Source organism: Mya arenaria, chromosome 16 (assembly GCF_026914265.1).
Source record: "Mya arenaria isolate MELC-2E11 chromosome 16, ASM2691426v1".
NCBI lineage: Eukaryota > Metazoa > Mollusca > Bivalvia > Myida > Myidae > Mya > Mya arenaria.
The window spans coordinates 39,600,376-39,627,969 of NC_069137.1; the positions used below are offsets into that span (position 1 = coordinate 39,600,376).

The 27,594-nt window shown below is 32.6% G+C and overlaps 2 protein-coding genes and 1 long non-coding RNA gene across 3 annotated transcripts; all 3 read left to right on the forward strand.

Annotated features, from left to right (window-relative positions):
• Positions 1 to 80: 80 nt before the first annotated feature.
• LOC128222506 (uncharacterized) lies at positions 81 to 4,410 on the forward strand. The gene is made up of 2 exons (XM_052931545.1): positions 81 to 737; positions 1,753 to 4,410. The coding sequence occupies exons 1-2, from the start codon at positions 275 to 277 to the stop codon at positions 2,055 to 2,057; spliced, it is 768 nt and encodes a 255-aa protein (XP_052787505.1). The 5' UTR covers positions 81 to 274; the 3' UTR covers positions 2,058 to 4,410.
• A 2,668-nt stretch (positions 4,411 to 7,078) lies between these two features.
• On the forward strand, positions 7,079 to 10,774 carry LOC128221267 (uncharacterized). The gene is made up of 2 exons (XM_052929812.1): positions 7,079 to 7,707; positions 9,626 to 10,774. The coding sequence occupies exons 1-2, from the start codon at positions 7,350 to 7,352 to the stop codon at positions 9,928 to 9,930; spliced, it is 663 nt and encodes a 220-aa protein (XP_052785772.1). The 5' UTR covers positions 7,079 to 7,349; the 3' UTR covers positions 9,931 to 10,774.
• A 2,382-nt stretch (positions 10,775 to 13,156) lies between these two features.
• On the forward strand, positions 13,157 to 20,836 carry LOC128222635 (uncharacterized). The gene is made up of 5 exons (XR_008259187.1): positions 13,157 to 13,707; positions 18,324 to 19,470; positions 19,917 to 20,072; positions 20,304 to 20,419; positions 20,545 to 20,836. It is a non-coding gene; the product is annotated as an uncharacterized LOC128222635 (long non-coding RNA).
• The last annotated feature ends 6,758 nt before the right edge of the window (positions 20,837 to 27,594 follow it).

Here is a 27,594-nt window from a genome sequence, read left to right on the forward strand (position 1 = left end):
CGGAATAGGCGATCTTTTTCTTCCTCATGTAACTGCTTGATAACACTTAGCATGTTAAATGGTGAATAAAGCTCTTTTAATTCAGTTTGTTAAGAACACTGTTTAATATAAGAGATTTCTATCCGATACTTTAAAATCGGCCGCTTATCGGCTTTGCAAACTATATCTTTAGCTTTTTGTATAAGGCTTGTAACAAACATTAAACAATTTTGAATGAAAGCATATGCCATATTAGCAAATCATTAAAACGTGACTAGGTCATTATAATTAAACGATGGATAGTGATATGATTTATGATTTTCCGTGTACAAGTTGCCAAGAGAATGGAATGAACTCGGACTCAGTGAGTTACTGCCAACAATGTGAAAAACTGTTTTGTAATGTCTGTATTAAAATGCATGACCGTATTCTTAAGGAACACAAGGTTCTTGACGAGAGCCTCCAACATTTGTGGAGCAAAGAAAAATACGACACCATTGTCAAAGAAAATGACGATGGTAACGACACCGTTCGGTTTGTCCAAGACAATATTCCAAACGAAAGCCAACATAAACTATCTAAGAAAGAGAATGACAGTACTAACATCAACATCGCGTCTGCGCGAGATAATATTGCAGTCAACAGCCAACAGGAATTATTGACCCAAGGAAATGGCCGTGGTTACACATCTGCTCATGGCATAAAAACAAAGATCACAGGGCAAGACATCGATCGAGACCGCAATGATATTACTCAAGGTGATATAATTATGCAATTATTGCGATCTATTGTTACTTTTACGGTTTGCCCAAAATACTTTTTCACTTGTGAATACGTTATGATCATTGTCACATCTGTAGATATTCATAAAAACTATTTCATTTGAACATTAATACAATGCTACGGATGTATCTTTGTGCGGACACCTTGCATTTCAAGGACGACAAATCGCGCAAAGTAAATCTGTTCCACTTTGAATTTTCGTCAAGAAATCAATAAATATGATTGTAAACGAAACAACAGTATTCTGTTGTCATACTTTTTATCGTTTTCTGCCATGTCATTATGTCTTACTTTTGTTTTATAATATTTAATTGTCATATTAGTATGTCAGACTGGCGTGCTTCAATTTGTCATATTGTGTGTTTTTATGAAAAAAATGTCTTAATATCTTTTTGGAATTATGTCATGTCTAACTAACATGTCGTCATGGGTTACCGACATGTTGAAATTCCTGACTAAAATGATTTTTTACTTTCACTATGTGTGAATGGTATGCAATTATGTCTTATTGATATGCTATTGTGTCTAACTGGCACGTTTTATGCGTAACTGACATATTATAATGTCAAAACATTATTTCAGTTCATTTAAAAGACGCTTAACAATGGAAACTGCTTTAATAGAAGATTCATAAAATAATTAATGACATGCCAGCTAGATAGGATTCCATGTAAGTTCGAAGTATTTAAACTGCCAATTAGACATATTGGCATGCTTGAGATGTAATTAAATGTCTGTTAGACATAGGAAGATGGCTGTTATACACCAATTAGATATACCGATAGACCATTATAGCTGTAGGCATAATAACATTTAAGTCAGGCAGGATGACACATCACAGACTAAATATCTTATCAGTTAAACATAATTATATTTCAAATTAGTCCAATACTACTCTGTTTACGCTTTGATCCTCTACCTGATACACGGGCTTAGTAATTATTTCAGGTGAAAAGCCTTTAACTTAATGTTGTTTGTTGTTGTTTTCAGCAAAGGAAGTTATCTGTGAAGTCTTCGAAAGTCCGTTTACAACGTTATGTGGAATAGTTGGTAAAACTACAGTGTATTTGGACGACATGGGCATCCGTATATTTAAATCAGACAGAAAAGCATATCTCGAAATTCCTATACATATGATAAAAAACTTTGGTCGAAAAAAAACATTCATGTTTTATTTTGATGTTGGTAAATGCTTCTGTTTCGGAGAGGGCTTTATCATTATAAAGTGCTCTTCACCTGAGGATGCGAATTTGACAAATTCATACGTGAACGAAGCTATCAGCAAACGAAAGTAGATTTTGTAAACAAGTGTATAACATAGTAGATGAACGCATGTAAAGGTAACAATGTATTTGAAACGCGTTCGGGCATATATGCAGGCATACATGCAGTTGCATTGTGTAACATAGACAACATAGACATAGAGTTTATTTTCAAATTTTCGACTACTGGGCTTGTCCATGTATTTTCAATTGTATTGTTCATGATCGTTAAAATAGAAATTGAAAATAAAAAATAAAATGACTAAAGCAAATTAACTCATAATGGTTCGATTTACATTGAAGTGCCTTAGAGATTTATATAAGTAGTTTTAGGCTTCAATGTGGTAAATTAATACAATTACATTCCGTGTTATTATTATTTTTTTTCTATAAAGTACATTCGAATACGACATTCCGGATTAAAACGCAGTACATATATACATTACTGGTAAAATTACTTTAAAGACACATGCTTGCATAATAAATGCTATTTCAATGACGCATACTTTTATGTTTAAATCATTTTGACATCGTGCAATGATACGTTAATGAAATCAACAGAGTGGTATACGGCCGTGTTGCACGACAGTGGAATACAGACTACCGTATTTTGCGATATGTATTGCGTTATGATGGGTATATAATAAAAACAGTAACATCCTCTTTCTTCTCTATAGAGTGCCTTAGAAACTTATTGTAATAGTTTTAGCCTTCCATATTGTAAACAAACACTGTTATATGACGTCACCGGAAGCACCAACCAAGGATGGGGATAGCGTGATGTAAAAAAGAATGACTTAATGAAATATGTTACATCTTTTTATAGGTTAAGCTGTTCTGACTGTACAAAATGTAAAAACATGTCGTAGCTGTTTAATGATTTTTAAACAAGCGATTGGTGATTTTTTTTACATTTATAACATTGTCATTAAATATAAAAAAGAAGGTTAAATCATTAAAAGTAACACTCTTATTCAAAATCAATACATACGCATGTATAACAAACATCAATTTTTACGATAAACTTTAAACTACTTACTTAAAAATGCATTTATGGAAAATACCGTGTATTTAATAGCAGAAAGCGAAAATATATTAAATGATTGGTGAATGCTAAAAGATTTTCTTTGGTTTACAATATCTTCACATAAGGTAGAAATACCGTGTTTTATGCTTATTTCTTTCAAAATAAACTCGCTATCATTCATAAGAACCATTGTTTTCGACATGGATTCATCCTTTTTGGAATATTAAAACCTAACTATATTATTAATTGTGTTAAATCTGATTTGGGAGTTAGAGTGCATCTTTAATGTTGCGTTTTATGCGCCATTGTTAATTTAATTGCGTAGGATAATTCTTCAAAAGCTTACGTTATAAGTCGGTCTATACTTGCAAAACAATTGAGGGTGAAACTATTATTTTTACATCGGTTTGACTATGATTCAACCGAGGAAGTAAATATAGTTGTTTCTGACTACACATTTAAATAAATGCAGTTGCATGTTATTTGTTTGCTAATTTATGTTATCTTTCAAACCCTTTATGGCTAAAACGTTTTTGGATGACTCGAAGTGTTTTGGCATGTGACTTCATTTTCTTCAAATATTTTACATTTTCAAATCATTTGAAAGGAAAGATAAGCAAATACATGTCGCTTTTATTTTTAAAAATGTTTTCTTTATTTGTTCCCAGTTTAAGTACAATGATGCTTTTTAATATGAAACTGTATGATCACAAAGTTTTAAACCTTTTGTTTTGTAAGGTAGACTGTGTGTGATGTTTATAGTATCAAACAATGACTGCATCGTATCTTTGAAAAGTTTTTGCATTAGGTGCTCTGAATTGTATTCCTCCGTCTGCAGATAGAGTTGGGATCTCTTATCATAGAAGTTCTTTGGGTTTACCTATAAGTTTATTATTATTTGATTCATTGTTAAGTTTCCTCAAGTTAATGCATACTTTGATAAGATTTACCTTTGGCGTTTTATCTTTATTTAGGATCGTTGAGATAAGAGTGCGGTTTGTGCACTAAAACTGGTTTAAACCAGTACATTTTACTGACCGCTCCAAGGCGGTACCTAGCAATCCTTGATAACATACCTAGTTTTTTATATATAGTATGTATGCACTGTGATGCTTGTGTAGTTATATGCTGTTCTTCAATGTTTCTTGTTTGACATTATTGGTTATATGACTTTGGCGTTTACCCAGTTGCATTAAACCGGGTTTATGTTTAAACCTTTTTGCTACTGAGCTTGTTTCTGTAGCTTTTTGCATAAATATTGTATCTTCTTTTACATTTTCGTATAGTTTATTCAAATTAACCTTAGCAGCTGGAATATAGAAACTGTGCTTCTACTGTTCCGTGACATACTACGAAATCATTTATTCCAATATTATACCAATTTGTTGTTAAAAAAATCCTTTTCAATTTACCATATAAATAAAGATAATTTCAAATGAATAAAGATGTGTTAGTTGTTTCTTTTTTAACTTGGAATCTGACACAAAGTTAAGTGATACTTTTAAATCTGTATCATTCAATATTTGAAGAATTCTTCTTTTAATTTTAAGTAGTTTTCTATAAATTGAAAATTAACCATTACTTTATTCATAAGTAAAAGTGCGGAATACATGTTTTTGTTCTCATTAAGATGCTTGAAAACCTACGCGCCTGTTGATGCAAGTAAAATATAGATTCAACTTAGAAATTCCTGCATGTAATTACAGAATATTCGGCATTTGAAGCACAGTTCTGTTTGAGAAAAGTCCACTTTATTCGTAAATAATATATATTGAACAATTCTCTTGAAACCGAATGCCCAAGACTGGAGAGTTCAACAATGCAAATCATAATGAAAACTCACGCATGTGTTGGTCGATAAAGATAATACATCAAGAAGAAATCATGGAAAATATCATATAAGGTCAAAGTATTAAATGTAATGATAACATTGTCATTAAAACTCTTTGCATGTTAAGTAAATTGCATGTATAAAACATGTATAACTTCTTTTGAATTCATGTATTTGGTTGTCACTGAAAATTCAATTTGCTATAGTGATTAAAAAAGGAAATATTTACGTATTACTGAAACAATCGTTCAGATCAATTGAGATTAACTTTATCATTAGCTTTACCATTACCGGATGTAAGTACTTCATAATCATTGTTGGAAAAATTGTTAACTCTTTATCAATAACACAATAATTTATGTTCACTTTACATCCCAGTTAATGGAAACAGTATATTATATGATTAGTTATAAGTTCATGGCTTATTTTAAGAACAACAATTTGACAAAATACGCTTGTGAGTCTTGAAACCTATTTCTCGATGGTTTTCTTAACATGCACTAGCACACCCGCCGTATTAAGAATTTTATTTTAGGATTTCTTGCAGGAAAATTTAATATTGTTTTTTTGAAGTTTCATAGTATTGTGATAAAGTATTTTAAATCTAAGGTCATTACAAATTCAATTACGCATATTTCTTAAACATCTATTCAATTGATGACATTTTGGTATTTATTTATCAAAGTAAAGAAAAATATCTTAAAATTTGAATGTTGCCAGCATAAAATATGAGTTCTGAATGAAAATAAGATTTCACTAAATGAAGCTATGAGAAATACTTATCCATTATAACGTGTCTTTCAAAAAAAGGAACCTGCCCAATTCTCCATTTAAAGCCAAAGTATTGGTAGACTGCATCACATTCAACACCAATTTATTGAACTTCATGTGGACACTTTCTTAACCCTCCAGATCCTGTAAAGGTGCAGCTTAAATAAGCATGTACAATATTGGAATCTTTATAAAAGTGAACTTCACAAAGTATCATCTGAACTATTAACTTTAACCGAGGTATTCGTTCTTGGCAAAACCTTAAGATACGCACAATCTGTGTTATTCATGGCTGTCAAATGAATTTTGGCAACCAAATTGCTGGTCCTGGCAAGTGAACCCCAAATTTTGTTGTCCAACTGGGCGAGTGCACATCTTGAAAATGGTAAGGGTTTAAAGGCTTCTTTTAACGACCTTACAGACATGCATATACTTCTAGTTATCAACCTTGTGTGTCAAAAATCTACTTTCAATCATACGAAAGTGAGGGGCTCATATGAACAATCGCCATTGCCGAAAACAATTTACATCAAAGTTGAACGACATTGCTTAATACTGCTTTATGCTATTTTGAGACAACCCCTTTCTACATAAACTTTGTTTACTGAGGTAACTGGACTTGGTCAACAATGTCACAGACTATATTTGTTATTATTAGAACATTTTAGGATCAAGTATTTGTACAGGTGCGGTTTCCGTCGCGAGTCCGTGGTACTCTCGTCACTCGCCACACGTTTTAATCAACAAATACTTTCCCAGATTATAGCAAGAAAGGTTTCGCCTGAGTGCCTTGAATCCCCGACGTCTTGGTTTTCAAATCAATTGCGTAATGTCTGAGATATTCCGGTAAACGGTAAAAGCCTCCAATAGCTTTTGGAGTACCAGTGGAATATCAGATATATTATTTGTTTATTTCATTGCGGATGTTCATCACAGTATAATCACTCATCAGGTCGGCGGAAGGAAAGGTCGCAAGAAACTGACCTTGTATTGCTCGACTTCGGGATATGGTTTTAGTAAGATTTACATAAAAGTTGTACAGGGCGGTTTCAAACAAAGTTAGACTAAATATAAACGGCGTTTTAACAAAGGATAGACAAAAAATAAGTTTCACAATCAATTGCATTGTTTTTGAAGATTGTTTTATAGAAAAAATTATATCATATTTTGTTAATTCTAAGAAAATTCGGTGGATTGTTTACATTACTAGTATTTAATGACATGCAATGCAACTGTATGCAGGCGCATGAACATCGATATTTACTCCGACAACAGGTTCAGCAAATGAGTAACATAGTTTATTTTATAACAACGCGCTATTTGCGAAATAGTGTCAGGTTGAAGTTTCATCAATCAAAACAGGAAGTGTATAAGCATCCTGTTGATTCATATTCTGTCCTTTAAAAGATAAATGATGAAATGGCAAGATCTTGAACAGGCGATGTATTGTATTCTTCCTCGTGCAACTGCTTGATAACTCTTAAACTATGATCTTTCAATTCCGTTTGTTAAGAAGACTGTTTTATATAAGAGATTTTTATCCGATACTTTCAAATCTGGTCGTTTATCAGTTTTGGGGAATACATCTTAGCTGTGTGTTTGAATCTGTTAACAAACATTGAATGCTTTAGAATGCAAGCATATGCCATGTTGACAAATCATTTAAAAGTGACTTGTTTATCATAATAATTAAAAGATGGATAGTGATATGATTTATGATTTTCCGTGTACAAGTTGCCAAGAGAATGGAATGAACTCGGACTCAGTGGGTTACTGCGAACAATGTGAAAAACACTTTTGTAGTACATGCAAAGATATGCATGACCGTATTCTAAAAGAACACAATATTCATGACAAGACCGAACATCATGTGCATTGCAAAGACAATGACGTGTCTTACGTGAACATTGCGTCTGTCCGATACAACACTATGGAGGAAAGCCAACATGGAGTATTGACCTATGAAAATGTTTGTGGTAACTCGTCTGTTATGGGTACTAAAACGGAGAGCACACGACAGGAAGTCGACCTTGATCGTCCTAAACCTCCTCCAGGTGAAAAATATGTTTAATTGCGTATTTGGCCAGTTTTATTGGCATTTACCATATTTATGTTAACATATGAACCAGTTAGTATTATAATGAGCTGTTCAAGGTCCTAAAACTGAGAGCACACGACAGGAAGTCGACCTTGATCGTCCTTAATCTACTTCAGGTGAAATAAATATGTTTAATTACGTAATGGGAAAGTTTTATTGGTAATTACCATATATATCTTAACATATCAACCAGTTAATATTACTATGAGCTGTTCAGGGTCCTAAAACGGAGAGCACAATACAGTAAATAAACCTTGATCGTCATAAACTTATTCCAGGTGAAATGAATATGTTTAATTACATAATGGGCCAGTTTAATTGGCGTTTACCGTCTTGCTCATAATAATATTCACTTGTTCATTTGTTTAAATCATTGATATATTTGTGGAATATACTAAAAAGTAATTTTGATCATGAATAAAACAATACGGTTGTATCTTCGTGTTGTCAATTTGAATTTCAAGGACGACAAACAACCCAATTATCGTCACATATCAATGACTACGATTGTAACCTTTTCAAAGCCAGAACTGCATTATGGGAAATAAGTTTGCTAGTTTTATGCCGGATATGAAGTAATTTTTAAATGACATGTTGCTTTGTCTATTTTTAGTATAACAATGTTTAACTGGCATACTATCATGTCAAACTGAAGTGCTATAATGTCTATCTAAATGAGTTATTATGTATAACTGAAATGTATATTTATCTATTTGACGTGCTATCATGTCTTAATAACATTTTGACATAGGCAATCGATACATAATTACGTAATACTATTGAACTGTGTTTATGGAATGTAATTGGTATACTAACTGATACATTATTATGCCCAAAAAATATTTCATTACGGAGAATGCTCTATTCTTGAAACCGATCATATCGCTTAAGAAGACATGTCAAATATGTCTAAAATGCCCCAACATAATCATGATTAATCGTATAAAACAAAACACTTGTCCGTAACGACGATGCACTCATTAGAACAAACTTCCTCACAGATGAAACATTTATTAGACCAACATCAAGCATTACTGATTAATTTGTTGTTGGTTTTAAATCATTGATATTTAATTGTTTCACGCGTTCCTCCTTTGTGAAATCTCCCTTTTGTATCTACTTTTGAATTGTCATCTACGCACAATATACGCTTTTAATTTCTCCATTGCCAGTGTATTTCGTCCGGATAGCCGAACGGTTAACCCAGCCGACCTTTTCAATACGAAATTAATGTATGCTTAATGTATCCAGGCCGAGTCGGTATAGATTGTTTGTTTAATTGTTCACAATTATTAAGTTCAGTACGTTTGAAACAATACATTTAGTTTAAATGCATATCAAAAATATATATCAGTGAAATAACAGTATGTCATTTCGACATAATAGTATGTCTATCACACTTAACAGTAGTTAATCATAACAAAATGTGAGTTAAACATAATAGCAAGTCAGTCAGACTCTATATAAATATCATGTCAGTTAGACGTAATGGCATACTGGTTACACAAGATCACATGTTAGTTATACACACCAAAACGTCAATGAGACATAGTACCATGCCATTTAAACGTAGTAAGACAAAACTTTTCAGTTAGAAATAGTAATGTTCCATTATTCACCAACGCGATGTGACAGGACTATATAGCTTTTTGAAACCGACAGTCATTCAATGAAACTGATCATTCCTAGTGTTATATTTATTTTTGTATAAACATTCTACAAAGATTCCCGAAATGTTTATCTCTTGAAATAAGTCTCTTTAAATAAAGTTAAAGTCATGTATCTACACATTATTCCACTACCTGATAAATGGTTTTAGCAACTACTTTAGGTGTAAGGCCTTCAACAAAATGTTGATTTGTTTCTTTTTCCAGCAAATGAAGTTATGTGTGAAGTCCTCGAGAATCCCTTAACAAAATTATGCGGAATAGTTGGTAAAGTTTCCTTGCACTTCGAAGACAAAGGCATCCGTATAATGCGTTCAGATGGAAAAGCTTCAGTAGAAATTCCTTTAAATATGATTAGAAAATTTGGTCGAAAACAAACAATTATGTTTTATTTTGAAGTTGGAAGACGATTCTGTTTTGGAGAGGGATTTATTATTATGAAGTGCTGTTCACCTGAGGATGCGAAATTGGTGAACTCATACCTTGACGAAGCTTTCGGCAAACGGAAGTAGACATCGACTCTATACAAATGTGTATACCGTATTAGATTAACGCTTGTGAAAGCCAAATTGTACTTGAAAATCATTAGGGCGTATATGTCTTGAAAGCAATGAAAGAGACTGGAAATAAAGATAACGAAATTGAAAAATCACTTCCTTGTTGTTGTTTTTATACAGTACATTAGGATATTATTTTAATAGTTTAACTCTTCCATTCGGTAAATTCATACAGCTCAATTCCGTTTCCACCGGCAGACCAACTCAAGTATGGACATAGCGTGATTCCCAGATGCTGAATGTAAAAGGTGCATTAAACATATGTTACGTTATGTTACGTTTAGTTATTTTGACTGTGTTAACAGTGTTCATGTATTTCAATGAATTTTTAACAAGTAATGCCGTTGTTGTTTTTTTAAGACAACACTGTGGAAGAAAGCCAACATGGATTATAGATCTATGAAAATGTTGGTGGTAACTCGTCTTTTCTGGGTCATAAAAATATGTTACGTTAAGTTACGTTTAGTTATTCTAATTGTGTTAACAGTGTTCATGTATTTCAATGATTTTCTAACAAGGAATGTTGTTGTTGGTTTATCTTATTCTAAAAGAAGTACTTTAAATCATTTAATACTGCTGATAATGCACAACAATAACTTAAATTGTGTAGGGTTTACGCTTTAAGACGGTCGATTGGTTTTAAAGCAATTGAGGGTGAAACTTGTATTGTAACATCCGCTTTTAATATGATTCTGTCAAGGAAGTAAATACATCTCTGTGTCCATATATTTAAACAAAAGCACTTATTTGTAAACCGCCAGTTCAATGCCATTATGTTAATAAACCTATAAAGTTACAATTTTTTTTTTTTTTAATTGTATGTAATTGAAACATTATGTTAGTGTGGTATATTCTACAATCACGATTGCATTGTATCGCTCCATATATCGAAGTATATCGAATATTTTTTCGGAAATGTTTGGAATTTCTGATATCGTCAACATATTTATTTTTATACAAATTAACTTAATTTTTCTCGCTATGTTAAGAAAAGTCTTCCTCAAGCCTCCACTCGTACACCAATGTTTGTTTTTACATACAGTTGGTGAACAATTCTTCTTAAAAATATACGCTAAAAAAACATGCACAAATGACAAAAGATGCAAAACTATTTTTTTTCTTAATTTGGAATCTATCTCAAAGTTAACTTATATCATGAAGTGTATAAAAATTTCATTTTTAAGCTGCACTCACACATACTGAACGTGAACAACTTTTTTTTTTGGTCTTGGAACGAAGCAATTTTTGCGAAATTGCATTTAAACCAGTTATATAAGACTGCTGACAAAAAATTAAATCGTAGAATTTAATATTTAAGCTAAAAAATTAATGTTACTAACGGTTTAAGCCATAAAACATTTATTTTCGAAATAATATATATAAACATATGTGACCTAATATTTTTATCAGCAGTCTTTTATCACTGGTTTGCAGATATTTACGCAATAATATGCTAACTCCAAGACAAAAAATAAAAAAGTTGTAAAATCGGTAAATCTGTGAGAGTGCACCTTTAAAGAAATATCTTTAACTTAAAGTAATTTTCTAAAAATTGAACGTTATCAATCAATTCATTAATTAGTTAAAGTGTGCAATGCATGGTCTTTTCTTATTCTGATGCAAGAAAACCCTCCCGACCGTTGAAGGAAGTGAAATATAGATCTAACTTGGAAAACCCTACATGTCATTTGAGAATACATGTAATAGCAACAAATTCAACATGAGAGGCAACAGTTTTGTTTGAGAAAGGTCAACTATATTCAATCAACTCATGAATAATGTATATTGCACAATTCTCTTGAAACCGAATGCACAAGACAGGAGAGTTCACAAATGCAAATCATAAAGAAAGGATAACACTTGGAAAGGTCAATAAACGTAATGCATACAGAAAACATATCGGAATTATCGACGGTAAGCTCAAAGTATTAAAAGCAGTCGAGTTCAGGTATAGACAGTATAAGTTTTACAAATGTGTTTTAAAATTATGTCTGCTTTACTGCTTAATAAAGGAACTAGTAAGTTATTCCTAACACAATGGTATATTTGAATCTAGGTTAACTTTACCATTAGCTTTACCAACGCAAGCGTCTAATTCCCCGGAAGTTAGTACTTGATAATAACAAGTGGAAAATTAATTAACACTTAACCAACAATTTACTTTCCATTTACATCTTCATTAAAGGGATCGCTAGATACATTATTTCATGTGATGCAATCAACAGTTCATGACATAATTTTAGGACAACATCATGTCAAATACGCTTATACTGCTTAAAACGTATTTCTGGTGGGTTTCTGTTACATGTACTCGAGATAAATGTGTAAGCATCGTCGGCAACTACACCACTTTCTTCTGTTACACTTCATACATACCTAGGGACAATTCACTGACAAAATCTCGTTTTAATGAATATGCATGAGGCAGGTGATACAACTCTTCTTCCAATAAATTCGCATGTTACACTCAAATATTATCCAATAACTGTACAGTGTCAGTAGCTTCCGCGACCGTGTGGTGTTGACTACTGCCAAATATTGTTGTACTGAGAAGGCGGACCCGGTTCAACTCCGGCAATCGCAAGAATATTTTTCAACAGTAAAGCATCTGGTACTTTGAAGAACCAATATAACGGTCTCATTAAGTATTTATGATTACGAGATTTTCGTAGCCAAATTGCCCACGGTACACAACCAACTGATGCAGTACGATACACTCTCAAGTAAAGATGATACTTCGGCAGCAAATCAGAAAATGCAACAGCACCATGAGTCGTTGAACTAAAACGTAGCGCACCTGAAAGTTTTATCAAATAATATAAGGTTCTGTCGACAAATGGAGTGTGCTTCTCTATTGCCGTTACAACCTTCCCGGGTGGCATATGGAGTACGTTAATACGTATCTGTATGTACCAGGGTCAAAACAAATTTTGAAACACGAAGGCGTTTAGTTAATTTAAGATTGGCTCTTTATAATAATAGGCATTTAAATGAATTGAATTTAAGGCCCAAATTATCTACCATAAATTTGTAGTATTCACAGCCGATATCACCCCCTTTCAACGATAGAATCACTGCTTCAGCGCGCACAGTGATGTACTCTTTACAAACAATTTTAAGTGCTTTGTGTTGATATATGCTACCTGTTAAGGCCAATTTACAACCAGAAAGAAGACGACTGTTTAAAAAATTGCAGTTTTACCTTATGCATACACAAGATTTAACATGTTAAATGATACATAAGTGCAAATTTGTTTCGCAAAACAAATAATGTTATGTTGGACATTAAGTGTTATGTTTTTAAATTTTATTTAATATTTTAAAATTAAATCCTGCCATGGACCTGTTTGAACTATTACAATCGGTAAACAAACGTTTAATATTTTCAAATGTAAAAAACTACTAAATTGACAATGGATTAAAACGTGACTTATTACACTGGCACAATGGATAGTGATATGATTTATAATTTCCCGTGTACAAGTTGTAAAGAAAATGGAATGAATTCGGAATCAGTGAGCTACTGTGAATCCTGTAAAAAACATTTCTGTACCATCTGTGTTAAAATGCATGACCGTATTCTAAAGGAACACCATGTTCTTGACAAGAGCAGACAACATTTATGGCCCAAAGAAACGGAAGGTGATCACAACACGATCGCGTCTGCCAAAGGTGATAACACTCAGGACACAGGACGAAAACTCGATCTTGATAATCGGAAATCAACGCAAGGTGACATGATTAATGATGAATTATTACCTAAATACGAAACGAACCCCTTTATTTCTAATGAAAAGTCGGGCCAAACATTAAAACTCATCTGTATATAACCATCATTATTCATGCGAACAAATCAAACTTATGTATTTGGTACTTTAAAACATGTTTAATTAAAATTAACCAAGCATATAAAGAGTATCTTTGTGCTTTCACTATTCATTTCAAGGGAGACAACACGCGAGAAATACACACTATATCAAATCGAAGTTACTGTTACTGTTACTGTTTACAAATTCAATAGCGTATAATACTAAAAATCGATATTGTCTAGGCTAGAGCGCATCATACAGCTGCGAATAAGGTCATTGCGTTCAATATTGCTTTAATGCAATCCCACTGATTATAGTATCATTTTTGTAAAATCTTTTGAATACTGAAACTTATGTACTAGTGGTATAATTGTATAGGTGTAGGCCTCCCACCCAATGAGATGCTGGTTAATCCCTACCAGAGCTACTTTCTCATGGTCTATCAAAACTAACACAATGAGTACTTGTTTCTGTCTTAAAAATTAAGCTTAAAATAAAATTAGCACAGTTACATGTCTTGTATTTGCCACTTCTATGTTAAAATACTGCAAAAAAAACATTAAATCAAAATAAAATTATTTGACCCTCTTTCTGTTCAAGTGCTGCAATAACTTCAAAGTAATATATGAACTCATTGATTCCCTTTATGTTAAATTGCTGCACTAACATTAAAGTAACTCATTGACTCCCTTTCTGTTAAAATGCAGCAATAACATTAAAGTAATATGTTAACTCATTGACTCCCTTTTTGTAAAATCATTGACTCCCTTTCTGTTAAATTGCTGCAATAACATTAAAGTTATATGACAACTCATTGACTCCCTTCTGTTAAATTGTTGCAATAACATTAAAGTAATATGTTAACTCATTGACTCCCTTCTGTTAAATTGTTGCAATAACATTAAAGTAATATGTTAACTCATTGACTCCCTCCTGTTGAATTGTTGCAATAACATTAAAGTAATATGTCAACTCATTGACACCCTTCTGTTAAATTGCTGCAATAACATTAAAGTAATATGTTAACTCATTGACTCCCTTCTGTTAAATTGTTGCAATAACATTAAAGTAATATGTTAACTCATTGACTCCCTTCTGTTAAATTGTTGCAATACCATTAAAGTAATATGTTAACTCATTGACTCCCGTCTGTTAAATTGTTGCAATAACATTAAAGTAATATGTTAACTCATTGACTCCCTTCTGTTAAATTGTTGCAATAACATTAAAGTAATATGTTAACTAATTGACTCCCTTTTTGTTAAATCATTGACTCCCTTCTGTTAAATTGTTGCAATAACATTAAAGTAATATGTTAACTAATTGACTCCCTTCTGTTAAATTGTTGCAATAACATTAAAGTAATATGTTAACTAATTGACTCCCTTTTTGTTAAATCATTGACTCCCTTCTGTTAAATTGTTGCAATAACATTAAAGTGATATGTTAACTCATTGACTCCCTTCTGTTAAATTGTTGCAATAACATTAAAGTAATATGTTAACTAATTGACTCCCTTTTTGTAAAATCATTGACTCCCTTTCTGTTAAATTGTTGCAATAACTTTAAAGTAATATGTTAACTCATTGACTCCCTTCTGTTAAATTGTTGCAATACCATTAAAGTAATATATTAACTAATTGACTCCCTTTTTGTTAAATCATTGACTCCCTTCTGTTAAATTGTTCCAATAACATTAAAGTAATATGTTAACTCATTGACTCCCTTCTGTTAAATCCTGCAATAACATTAAAGTAATATGTTAACTCATTGACTCCCTTTCTGTGTAACTTCTGCAGTAACATTAAAGTAATATATTAACACATTGACGCCCTTTCTGAAAAAATGCTGCGGTAACATTAAAGTAATATATTTACTCATTTACTTCATTTCTGTTAAACTGCTTCAGTAGCAATAAAATAAGGTATGTTAACTCATTTACTCCCTTTCTGTTAAACTGCTGCAGTAGCATTAAAATAATATGTTAACTCATTTACTCCCTTTCTGTTAAACTACTGCAGTAGCATTAAAGTAATATGTTAACTCATTTACTCCCTTTCTGTTAAACTGCTGCAGTAGCATTAAAGTAATATATTAACTCATTTACTCCCTTTCTGTTAAACTGCTGCAGTAGCATTAAAGTAATATATTAACTCATCTAAACTACTGCAGTAACAGTAAAGTAATATGTTAACTAACTGACTCCCTTTCTGTTAAACTATTGCAATAACATTAAAGTAATTTGTTAACTCAATGACGCCCTTTCTGTTAAAATGCTGCAATAACATTAAAGTTATATGTTAACTCATTAACGAAGTAATATGTTTACTCATTGACCCCCTTTCTGTTAAAATGCTGCAATAAAATTAAAGTAATATGTAGATTCATTAACTCCCGTTCTTTTAAACTGCTGCTGTTATATTAAAGTAATATGTTAATTCATTGATTCCCATTCTGTTAAACTACTGCAGTACCATTGAAGTAATATGTTAACTCATTAACGCACTTTGTGTTAAATTATTGCAATAACATTAAAGTTAAATGTTAACATATTGGCGCCCTTTTTTAAATCATTGACTTCCTTTTGTTAAATTACTGCAATAACATTAAAGTAATATGGTAATTCATTGACGCCCTTTCTGAAAAAATGCTGCGGTAAAGTAATATGTTAACTCATTTACTTCCTTTCTGTTAAACTGCTTCAGTAGCAATAATTAAGGAATGTTACCTCATTGACTCTCTTTCTGTTAAACTGCTGCAGTAGCATTAAAGTAATCTGTTAACTCATTGACTCACTTTCTGTTAAACTGCTGCAGTAGCATTAAAGTGATATGTTACCTCATTGACTCCCTTTCTGTTAAACTGCTGCAGTAACATTAAAGTAATATGTGAACTCATTTACTTCCTTTCTGTTAAACTGCTTCAGTAGCAATAATTAAGGAATGTTACCTCATTGACTCTCTTTCTGTTAAACTGCTGCAGTAGCATTAAAGTAATCTGTTAACTCATTGACTCACTTTCTGTTAAAATGCTGCAGTAGCATTAAAGTGATATGTTAACTCATTGACTCCCTTTCTGTTAAACTGCTGCAGTAACATTAAAGTAATATGTTAACTAACTGACTCCCTTTCTGTTAAACTATTGCAGTAACATTAAAGTAATTTGTTAACTCGTTGACGCCCTTTTTGTTAAAATGCTGCTTTAACATTAAAGTAATATGATAAGTCATTGACACCATTTTTGTTAACCCGCTGCATTGACATGAACGTTATATGTTAACTCATTGACTCCCGTTCTGTCTAAATGCTGCAATAACATTAAAGTAATATGTTAACTCATTGACTCTCTTTCTGTTAAACTGCTGCAGTAGCATTAAAGTGATATGTTAAGTCATTGACGCCCTTTCTATTAAACTGCTGCATTAACATGAAAGTTATATGTTAACTCATTGACTCCCGTTTTGTTTAATCATTGACTCCATTTCTGTTTAGTTTCTTCAATAACATTATAGTAATATGTTAACTCATTGAATTCCTTTCTGTGTAACTTCTGCAGTAACATTAAAGTAATATGTTAACTCATTGACTCCCTTTCTGTTAAAATGCTGCAATAACATTAAAGTAATATGTTAACTCATTGACGTCCTTTCTATTAAACTGCTGCATTAACATGAAAGTTATATGGTAACTCATTGACTCCCTTCTGTTAAATTGTTGCAATAACATTAAAGTAATATGTTAACCCATTGACTCCCTTCTGTTAAATTGTTGCAATAGCATTAAAGTAATGCATTAACTCATTGACTCCATTTCTGTGTAACTTCTGCAGTAACATTAAAGTAATATGTTAACACATTGACGCCCTTTCTGAAAAAAATGCTGCGGTAACATTAAAGTAATATATTTACTCATTTACTTCATTTCTGTTAAACTGCTTCAGTAGCATTAAAATGATATGTTAACTCATTTACTCCCTTTCTGTTAAACTGCTGCAGTAGCATTAAAGTTATATGTTAACTTATTAACTCCTCTTCTGTTAAATTGCAGCAATAACATTAAAGTTATATGTTAACTCATTGACTCCCTTTCTATTAAAATGCTGCAATAACATTAAACCACTATGTTAACTCATTGACTCCCGTTCTGTTAAAATGCTGCAATAACATTAAACCACTATGTTACTTCATTGACTCCCTTTCTGTTAAACTGCTGTAATAACATTATTTTAAAGTAATTTGTTAACTTATTGACTCCCTTTCTCTTAAAATACTGCGGTAACATTAAAGTAATATGTTAACTCATTTACCCCCTTTCATTAAACTGCTGCCTTAACATTAAAGTAATTTGTTAACTCACTGACTCCCTTTCTGTTAAAATGCTGCAATAACATTAAAGTAATATGTTAACTCATTTATTCCCTTTCTGTTAAAATGCTGCAATAACAGTCGAGACACATATTTACTCTTTGGTCCAGATTCTGACAAACGAGCTTTATTCCAGATGCAATGCCTTTAACTGAATGTCAATTTGTTTCTTTCAGCCAAAGAAGTGTTTGGAGAAGTCCTCTATAGTCCCTTAACAACATTATGTGGAATAGAAGGGAAAGCTACCTTGTACTTCGACGACAAAGGCATCCGTATAATACATTTAGACAGCAAAGCGCATGTCGAAATTCCGTTACATATGATAAGAAGATACGGTATAAAAGAATCATGTATATTGTTTTTTGAAGTTGGAAGGCGCTTCAGCTTCGGAGAGGGATTCATATACACCAGGTGTTGTTCACGTGAGGATGCGAAATTGGCAAACGCATACATGAATAAAGTATGTGGCAAAAGAAAATAGACATCGACTGTATAGAAATGTGTTTAACATAGTAGACAAACGCGTACTTATGAATTACTGTACATAAATGATGTGGATACACATTGATCAATTTATACACATTTTGGTTAACTCTCTCTAAAAGAAAACAATCACCAGTGATATATATTTGGCTGCTGAAGTTTATCTTTTAAAGGGACTCGGTCATATTTTGGCACCAATTTCTTTTTCCTGGTATTGCAAACACTTATAGTATATGTGTATTATAATTTTACTCTTTATTACCGAACTCGCATAAAAAAACATTAAAAGCATACGAAATTTCTGCTTTTTGTTGGGTGTGAAATTCTAAAAAAGAAAGAAACTTTAATAATAGGTAATTAAATGACTCGGGCATACATGAATATGCAATTTTTTACTATTCCAGTATGCGGCAAGTTAGAATCGAGCTCCAAAAAGCATGTGTTACAGTGTAGTTGATTTTGTAGTTACATATCATTGATCCTATATATGAAACGCACACAGGTTTCCACCGGATCACAAGACCAACTGAACTTACGTCACGAGTTTGATTGACGGGTCAATTGACCATTCAGATAGCCGCACTGATAAACCCGCATCGGCTTGTCTACTATCCGCCGTTTTGTCCGACAAACAAGTGTTTTTACGGTTTTATATCCGTCAAATATTTTTTTCCACTGGAAACATGTTGATTGTTATCGTACACAGACAGTAGATCCCTCGAAAGACTTGAGATCAATATCAAGTTATATCCATTCTCGAAACCAGACAGAAACCTGTGTATGAGTTGCCTCGATTATATGGGTGGCCTGGATCTGGATTTGGAAGAAATAAAAAATCGGGTGAGCTAAGCACGTTTATGTGTGTTTAAAAGTATTTTAATATGTTGCTGTTTTTTAATGTATTGTAAACTTTTCAACTATATTAAGGCACAACATTCGTTTTATGAAGTACGAAATTGGGTTGTCTCTCGTAACCGTAACACGGAAGTAAACCAAAGAAATAAACATTTGTAAACCTTTCTGCTCGTTTCTGTTTTCGACACTCTAATAGGTATGCATTTCCTTTAATCTGATAAATTGTACAATGACAGTTAGCCAATATGCTTAACATTACTGATTGATGATGCTGGTTACCTTTTTTGACTTAAGATATGACAGTGACCGAGGGAGTTGGTAACTGTTATTAACATTAACAGTTTAAGAAATAGGTGTGACCCATTTCTTTTCTGTGAAATAGATTGGTCAGCACTTCTGTCATCTTCGTTTATATCTTTATTTTATTTCAGCGCTTTGTTGATGGCCAACCTACAACGCGAAACCCTGATCCTCTACCAGCATTGCCGTATAATCACACTACGCCTGTAAGACGGCCGCCATAGGTGCGAGCCTTCCAGAAAAAGATTGCGGCTTGACAGCGCGTCCTACAACCAAGGACACAAACGGTATTTTGTAAAATAGTACTAATGTTTTTGCATAAACAATCTGTCAAGAAACAATATTTAAATATGTCCATGTATTTAATTCCACAGGAATCTGACAGTGTATTGTCTGAAAATATACGCAGTGCATAATTAGTTCCGGATGGAAATCCTTATAGTCTACTGAACATTATGTACATCAAGCGATAAACATTTTCACACATTTGCTTTAATACCATATATGGATATATTCAGGCAAGAACAGCAGTTTCCAGCTTACCCACTTCTAGAAGATGAAAATGACAAGATCATTGCTAACCGGTCGCCAACAACAGCGACATAAACTGTGCCATCCAATGATCAAACAGATGGTAAGTCTAGGGGTATTGATTTACAAAGCGAGATATGGCTTGAAATGTTAAATATAAAAAAGGCAGAAGCCGTTCAGCATTGACATTAGTACATCTTTATCAGTGACTACTCTTTCTATTTTCAGGTCTTGTCTGGTACATGCAACAAAGTCGATGAAAGTAGCCCCTGAAATCATAAGCTGACCTTGCACCAAAAAGTAATGATGATTTTTTAAAGCCTGATTGTTTCCCCATCATCAATCATCAATAAGCCCTTCAAATTTCTGACTGACTCAAATATTGTTATGTCTAGAGCTGAATATGGACACTTATCTTCCACAATTCCACTTTCACCATCTTTGCAAATGATGCCATATAGGCTGGCACCCAGAAATGGGTTGATGTACATTTTCTTGACATTTTTTCTCATTTACATGGCCATATGATGTTGGCTTGGTTTACAGATTTGGTCGATTGGAAGTGTTTTCCATGAATGACTCATTGACAGTCGTTTGTCTGGTCAATATAGCACCAACTTTTAAGCAGTTATTTTTAATGCCTCTTCGTGCCATTAAATAGAATCACTCTGTGTTCGGGTTATGTTTTGAATCAGAACTGCATCATCAAGTGAGACAGCAACATCCTTCCCTTGCCCTGAAATGCATCCTGTATTTGGGGGTTTACCAAAATTACTCTACTGTATTTCAGTTATTTTGACAATTATGTCCCCGCATCTGGAACATTGCTCATTTGGTGTGTTAAATGGCTCAAGAAGTAGCCACTGTAATACATAGCATTTACCTTACCTTAACATAAATTTCAATATCACATTAACATTTAGAACTTATTGTATTTTACAAAAGTGATACATTATAAGTTGCGCTGTCTTTTAGAAAACGTATTGCTGGAAATGCTGGCATTAGCTGCAAAAAATGAGAGCCTGAAACAATAGTTGGCCAAATTGATTCTAGAAAATGAAAAGTTACAGCAGAGAAAGACACATTCCACAAAGGCTGAGAAAGGAAGTGCTAAATTAAATTTTGGTGCCACACTGCTGAGGCAAAACAAGAAAAAGATCAATTAAACAATTTCTTAGTGCAAGAGTTCAAGAGTTGCCATTTCACCTGATGAAACATATTCCTGCCAGAAGAATATATCAATGGAAGATTAGCTGCTTCTTGTAATGATAAAATAAAGACAAAACTATGATTTTGTGCACATTGGGAATTCGTTCTCACTTTCTCAACAAGATGCGAGTGTATTATTTAAAAACTGGATACAATTTATGTTATTTTCGATTTTCATCGGTTAAGATACGACCTCACCGTGTCATTATCGTGAAAATGATACCAGCAGATTTTCCGGATACGTTAGTTATTATTGATGGAGCAGAAATCAAATTCAACGGCCTAATTCCATGATAAGGCAAAGCCCATGCTATTCTGAATATAAGTCATGTAACAATATAAACGGTCTTGTTGGCATTAAACTAAGAGGTGGTGTATTGTTCGGTTCAATGTATTTACAGGCTCAATTTCTGATTCAGTTTGAACAGAAAAAGTGGTTTTCTTGCTACTTTAGAAAGCATGAATGCTGAGTAGAATGCTCATTTGGATGACATTATTGTGGATAAAGGTTTCAGGAAACAAAATCAATCAGAGAAGACAAATTTGGTTTAAAGGTAAACATTCCCCCTTCTGCTCGAAGTGGTGCTCAGATGAGCTCAGCTGACATAAAATTGACTGAGAAAATAGCTCGACAAAGAGTTCATCGCCAGTAAAAAAATAAAGTCTTCGCTTCCATTTAAGCCTTTTTAGTTCCATTGATCAAATTTCTTGTTTCGCAACAATGTACATCAATCTTTCGATCAAGCAGTGAGCTTTTATAATTTACACCTCAAAAAACATGGTTGAATAACGCTGAACCTTTAAGGGGCGCGCTCAAATAATGTGTCGTTGTTCGGTGTATGTTCCGTATTTCCCTCCATTGGTTTGATATCAAACTTGACCTTAACGTCTTCACTACAGAGATATCATCTTTCTGGACAGTTATTTTCCTAAATGTAAAGAATGAACTTAATTAATTGTATTGTATTTAATGTTTGCTCACTAACACATTTCTCTATCTCGTTGGATGAAATTGTGTAATATATGATGGCTTGTGACAGATCGTATATGTATCAGAGCTAATACATAATGCTACACCGTCGTTTCTGTAAACGAAAAAGTGCGCATACTAAAAAATGCCTTTGACGGGACTCGCTCATGTTTTTTGTTAAAAATATGTTTTTGTTCGATGAAAAATAATGTGTGGCAAATTATAAGGAGTGTTAAAACTAATATACTGACGGCTGGAACCATTCAACAAATGTTGATATATGCTCAAATATTGACCTTTGAAGTCCACAACTTTAAATAGCAAAAGTAACGCGATTCAACAAAAGGCTTCAAGGTCAAGTGATTCTTAGGTCTATGACTCCAAGTGGACTTGAAGTTGTGTGGGGTTTTAAACTTTAGATACAAAGTATTCTTTCCTGCAATTTCGGTATGAACTTGTAAAATAGTTATAAATAAAGTGTTTTCAGATGAATAACCAGAAAAACAATTTCTGGTGCCAAAGCATGAGAGTCCGTTTTAAAGATGCTGCAACAGCCAGATGTATATCACTGATGATTCTTTTTGATAGGTCAGAGTTAACCAAAATATATCTTAACTAATAATATAATTGGAATGTGAAAATTAGACGAAAGTTTACATGTGGACTGCTTGTAAAAACAAAAGCTGTATACAAATGAGTAAACATAAGCTGAGCGCCCGTACTTATGAAGAGAACAGGTCTATAAACACATTGTTTGCTAAGAAGGTTGGTGGCTGCGCAGTCCCATGGCTGCATGGTTTATTAGTAGGGTACTTATAGATCGAAGGGCTATCTTGCCCCACACTGTATGGGTTTATTATTTAGGTGCATATGGGCTGAGGAGGGCATCTTATCACGCAACTCATGAAGTTATTGCTAGGTTCTTTACACTGAGGTGCCATCTACACTTTTGACCTAAATCTGTAATGTTATGTTATCGATATACTCTTCTGTTGATTCGATGTTTAAAATGCTTAATGGCTTGTTTTTTGTATTGCTACTAATATTAAGCCTTTGGGTATATTTCATACTGTGTTTATAAGCAATTTCCGCTTTGCAATAGTTGTATACAAATAAGTGCAGACACAATGTATGATTGACTTAGCACCTATTTATTAAGTTCCAGGCCCTCAAAAATTCCTAAGCCTAATTCGCTTAAGTATCTTATTTCATTTAGCAATATTACTTACATAGATTTTGTGAAACAGAGTTTTTTGTTTATCTTAAATATCCAAATAAGCAGTACCACATTTCCTTTTAAAGCTCCAAAACTCTTTAAAAAGTATTACATATTTTAACTGAATTAAAAAAGCATGTGCTGAATTTGATTCTGTAATAAACAACTTAAGGTGTTTGGAGAAATTGGGACAAGCAATTTGCAAAAATTGGTCATGACTAAGCATCTTTTGATTAAGATCAACCCATATCCTAGAACATACGACAGGGTTAATCAGTAAGGAACAAGAAACAGGATCTCATACAAGTGTTTCCTAAATAGAGGTGATAGAAACACTTTGCACTGCTTGAGATCGGAATCGACGTTAATATATATTAATTGATTGCTCGATAAATATCAAGTGTTTACCTTATTCTCAACGTTTAGGTCAATGACATGTTCACTTACTACTTCTTCTAAATAATTAAACATCTCAAGAATTTTCATTGAAGAATTTCTTTTTTACTCTATCTGAACATATTTTAACTTCATAGTATTGTTCATGTGTGTGTATACCAATATTGTCTAAAAACGGGCAGTATTACTACGTTTCAGAACTCGTGTAGAACTTGTCATATAAGTTCAATATCTTACACATTTACCGCAAATTAACTAAAATTAAATGTCAAATTCTTGAATGCCAAATACAAAAGATCAAATGTTCAGACATATTACATTGATAGTATCTCAAAAAGATACAAATTGATGTTTTGATTTCGTTTGTTCTTTGTACCCATATTTTCTAGTCCTACTTGTTTTTGCTGCAAGATATTTAAAGATGCACTCTTTCTCGAAAATTAGCAGTTACTACATTTTATACAATCGTTTTAATTTACTGAAAAGGATGAATAGATGTGAACAATTGTTCTTATGAAGAATGGAACACAATTGTATCGACGTATACCAACAAGGTACATAGTCATAGAATATAAAAACATTTATATATATGTAAATTCAACATGTCACATAATACAGATTCGATACACGCAATGTCTATATGTAGATATGGATAATTGTCCATATGTGAACAAAATAATATGCAAATTATTAAGCATGAGGATGAGCTGATAAAAACTACTCACTTGATGTAAAGGAAGTTTAATTAAGAGCTTCTTTTATATATTTAGATTATTTAATACAGTATTTTTGTTGTCTTACTTTAGCAGTTCTATAAACTTGTACATGCTTGGTCTGACATAAAATTATTGTCAGATGAATAATTTACGAATTTCAGGAAAGAACGCATAGGGCTCATTTCAATACAAAAATCAAAGTCGTTTCCATTTAACGTAAATGATGAAAGAATCGATACTTTCAATTTTGCTATTGGACAAAATCGAGCATCGAGCATCGATTCAACCAGCAATTTTTTTTTCATATTTCCTCTCGTTATTTGCGTTCGGTTTATTTCTGCTTATTTCATTTTTCAGTTTATTTTACATTCGATTGTGTTCAGTTGCTATCTTTAACATGTTTGCCGAGAGCAACAACAACACTAAATAACTCCAAGCATACATATAACATACGCATAGTTAAGGACGACGAGAAATTAAATAAAATCAATTCGTTGTTTATGAGGCAATAATTGGAATGCGTTCAACATTACGACTCAATTCTGTTTTAGCCATAAGGATTTTAAAAGTTAAATGGTAAATAGGTTAAGTGTTTAATTATTTCATCATATCTAGGTCAATATCACACATCCCAAGATACTTTATTTTAACATGCTTTATAAACGTGAAAACAGAAATAAGGGAGTGGGGGCTGGTTATCAAAATCCTGTGTTGATCAAACTGAGCTATGTATATTTTTTAAATATTCAAAATTATAATATCATCGACGAAAATGCTAAACATGCGTTTGGTCCGTGTCGTTTAATCGTTTGTGAAATAATAGCAGTGTTCAATATCACTTTAATACTTAATTGAATTCTTAATCTCAGACTGAACCCTTTGTTTCACATAACAGATCATTTTATATCTAACCCCTACTGAAAACTTCCTCTCATACATTTTATTTATATAAATAATTGGCCAATGTTTAAATGAAAATTAATTCTAGAGTAAAAATTGTACATGAGTCAAATTGATTAGTTATAAGTTAATTTCAAGAACATTTAGTTCGCTAGAAATGGTTTTGTTAAGAAAATTCAGCATGCAACTTAGTTCGCAAGAGGTTTCGCTTTCAAAAACAATAAAACATTAATAAATTTGAATAATGCGTTGTCATAATGTTGACAAATGAGTTGAGCCTAAGATTACGAAATGACCGAGTATCTTCGTCAGAGCTACATTTATACGGAAACAAACTAACTGTATTTTAAGTCTTTGGGACTTGAGACTGTTCGAGAAATGTTATCAAGTTTCATTGATAGACCTCGTCATTATAGATACTTAATCGGCAATGGTATTTTGTTATAATCATGACGAATTCATCTTTCAACGTTCCACTACCGAATACGACATGTAACTGTGTTTTTTTGCATCATATGTCGTTTCTTAAAACATTCTTACAACTATTTCGTTGGCCTTTTTAATATATTCCTATATAATTTATATTTTAAATTATAATCTCGAACTCTTATAATGAACTCTTCAGGGACAAGCCCAGTATACAGACAATTAACGCTGACGCTGTTTATAGGCACAACATAGGACACTGAACAAAAACACATCAAGTATAGAACACCACACACACAGCAAATGCAATCGATATACAGATGCATCAAAATATGCATATAAGCAAATTTTGGAGTTACCGTTCTTGAAGATTTAGCGAAACAGGAGTTCTTCACTTGGGATTGTTTTATTTATTTAACACTCAATGACTAAATATAGATACTGTAGTTATTTTTATTTAACATTGGCCCGATTGTTCAGAACTGTTTGAAAGTTAAAAACGTGGTTAGCATCGTTTTCAACGTTTTCAACTTGTAAAGGTGAATTGTTTGTGCTGAAATATTGTAATTTAACAAGTACAGCTGTATTTACAATTGTCTCAACCCTTTTTTTTTCTTTAACAAGGTTCTGAAAAATCGGCTTCTTAATTTGTATCGAGTTCATTTTATAAAGCACGTTTCATATATATATATTTAACTCCAATAACAAGTTTGATCACATAATTATGTAAAATAAGTGTCTCTGTTAAACCATCATACACATAAATGTTTGTCACTGTGAAAAAAAAACTTTAAAATAACTAAGTGGCAAAATGCTTTTTAGATATGTTAAAACGGTACATTCCGTCCGTATGTAAACATAACCATACAATTGTGAAAAATGTATTAAATCCTTTACTTCTTACACTAATTTAGACCAAGTACAGCTAAGTCAAGTCAATTGTCTCAACTCTAGTTAGAAATACTGTTGATCATAACTGTTTCCTTTAACTACCAGAGCATTGCCGATTTGAAAGTTAACAACGACGAAAATCGTTAACAAATTTGTTTACTTTAACAAGGTATTGAACAATCGGCTTTTTAATTTGGACCGAGTTCATTTAATAAAGCACGTTTAATTTCAGTCCAAATAATATTTGCACATTATGGTTTAGTATAATATGGACACAATCACTTTTAAAACACCCCTCAAAAACATAAGACGTAGTGAGACCGGTAGGACGTACATCCGGTTCATCTCAAATCCGGTTAACCTCTTTATAATGACCTGTCCAGTTACTCCAAAACGCAGATATCGGGTGTTCACCCCGTTGTATTGATATCGGACCTTTGTCACCTGATATCGTTTCTTGAGGTCATTTCTGAACTGGGGGACTCAGAATGGGACCCTTTAAAACTTTGATTTTGCTGGCGGTCGTGTGCGTGCAAATGCAAATGATTGCATCC

Coding starts and splice junctions, on each gene's coding strand:
- LOC128222506 (XM_052931545.1), top strand. CDS start 275: ATGGATAGTGATATGATTTATGATTTTCCGTGTACAAGTTGCCAAGAG. Junction 738..1,752: donor CCGCAATGATATTACTCAAG/GTGATATAATTA, acceptor TGTTGTTTTCAG/CAAAGGAAGTTATCTGTGAA.
- LOC128221267 (XM_052929812.1), top strand. CDS start 7,350: ATGGATAGTGATATGATTTATGATTTTCCGTGTACAAGTTGCCAAGAG. Junction 7,708..9,625: donor TCGTCCTAAACCTCCTCCAG/GTGAAAAATATG, acceptor TTCTTTTTCCAG/CAAATGAAGTTATGTGTGAA.